At 38.4% G+C, this 2,040-nt stretch overlaps 1 protein-coding gene across 1 annotated transcript in view; it reads left to right on the top strand.

Moving 5' to 3' along the window:
* LOC107676693 (adhesion G protein-coupled receptor L3-like) overlaps positions 1 to 2,040 on the top strand; it is a 298,216-nt gene that overhangs the window by 283,163 nt on the left and 13,013 nt on the right. The window contains exons 20-22 of the mRNA XM_016471337.1: positions 24 to 149; positions 263 to 313; positions 1,850 to 1,946. Coding sequence (XP_016326823.1) covers positions 24 to 149; positions 263 to 313; positions 1,850 to 1,946 — 274 coding nt within the window. The remainder of the gene's footprint in view (positions 1 to 23; positions 150 to 262; positions 314 to 1,849; positions 1,947 to 2,040) is intronic.

Raw genomic sequence — 2,040 nt, 5'->3', positions numbered from 1 at the left:
TGTGTCTCTGTCTGTGTGTGTAGGTGCGTAAAGAGTACGGGAAGTGTCTGCGGACTCACTGCTACAGCGGGAAGAGTGTGGACTCGTCTGTGGGTTCGGTGAAGAGCTCGTCGTCGCGTGGCCTGGGACGATATTCCTCTGCGTCGCAGGTACAAACACACACAAACACAGCAGCACAAACACAAGAGATTTTGTGAGTGTCCTTGTGTGTGTATTCCCTCTCACTCTCTCTCTCTTTGTGTCTTTCTTCTTTCATCACAAGGTTCATCACCCGCCTTGTATGACAAACTCCTCACAGTTACAGTATGAACAAGTAACTATCAGCTCTATGTCTTTATACACCACACACCTGATCAGCTCAGTGCATCGCATTTCTTTTATTCATTCATTTTGCATTGTGTTACAAGCAGTACTTCAGTAAGAGTCAATAAGAGATTTTTCATAAATGTAAATTTGTATACTACCGGTCTTTACTTTACTTTTTTATTTTATTTTAAAATGTAATTTATTTCTGTGATCAAAGCTGGATTTTCAGCATCATTACTTCAGTCTTCACTGTCACATGATTCTTCAGAAATCATTTAATTAATAATTAATTATAATTAATAATTCCATTATTCCAAACTCTTGACTCGTATATTTAAAATATATTTGTTTTATATATATTTTTAATTGCATGTAAAATGGTATGCAGTATGCAGTGATAATCATTTTTAACAGCAGTAATTTATATCGTTGTCACATTACCTCATTTTACATTTTTCGTTCAGAATACGGTTTCCAATTATCATATTTTGCATTTTTAATCCAATTTGGTGTGTTAATCTTTTTGGAAGTCTGATAAAACTCCAAGGGAAGATGATTTGAGTTAAACGTCATAGCAGATATTATTTAATTCATTTATTTATATATGCTTTTTACAGTATACCAAAAATGCACTACTGTTTACTGCACATTTTGACAGTACGTTTAAAAATGTAGTCTTGTAGTATTTTACAGAAAGGCAAAGAACGATTCATTTGTATGTGCTTTTTTTACAATTCGGTCTGTTGAATAACAGTATTTTATGCATATTTAGGGCACAAATATATTGAAACATTTGCATGCTACACGCAGTATATATTCTATCTTGTAAAACAAGTGCTAGTCTTGTAGTTTGCTACAGGCTTTTTAGAAAAAAAAGTCAATTCAGTCCCAGCACAAAGAATTCATTCCTTTCTTGAGAAATCTTCATTTCCATTCGAGTTCCCTGACTGAAGCGTGACGCAGGCAGGATTTCCATTGTATGTTGTCCTTGTCTCATACAAATCTTCGGCTTTATGTATCTGTGCTTTAATATATAATTTCCATGGTAACGGTTTGCCTGGTTACATGATCTCCATAGAGACAAGGTTTCCAATTTGACCTTTGACCTTTTAGGGGTCGTGTGCAAGCATGTAAGGATAATCTGACATGCAGCAGAAACACACTCGTCTGACCCGTGAGTGTGTGAGAGAGAGAGTGTGTGTGTGTGTGTGTGAGTGTGAGTGTGTGTGTGTGTGTGAGTGTGAGTGTGAGCGTGTGTGTGTGTGTGTGTGTGTGTGTGTGTAAATGTCAGAGAGATGAGGAACCACAGAATTCTGCTTTTATACTGACAAACAAACGCTGCTGCAGTGAGCTGGTAGCGTCTCAGGCAGGATAAAGCAAAAAATGAACATTTTGTTCATGTCGTTCCAGATCTGTGTGATGTTTTGAACGAACTTGAAAAGCTGTTGAGTTTGATTTCTGACTGATTTGTGTGTAGCAGGTGAAGTGATCTGGCTGTGATCATGTGAGAGCCGTGTGTGTGACACGCTGTTGTTCTTCACAGAGCCGAATCCGCCGCATGTGGAACGACACGGTGAGGAAGCAGTCCGAGTCTTCGTTCATGGCTGGAGACATTAACAGTTCAGCTACACTCAACAGAGGTACAAGCACACGCACACACACACACACACACACACACACAGGTTTGTTTTTATGGTTTATGGGGACTCTCCATAGGCGTAATGGTTTTTATAC

This window comes from Sinocyclocheilus anshuiensis, unplaced genomic scaffold (assembly GCF_001515605.1).
Source record: "Sinocyclocheilus anshuiensis isolate Anshui unplaced genomic scaffold, SAMN03320099.WGS_v1.1 scaffold2539, whole genome shotgun sequence".
NCBI lineage: Eukaryota > Metazoa > Chordata > Actinopteri > Cypriniformes > Cyprinidae > Sinocyclocheilus > Sinocyclocheilus anshuiensis.
This window is presented reverse-complemented; position numbering and strand designations above follow the sequence as displayed.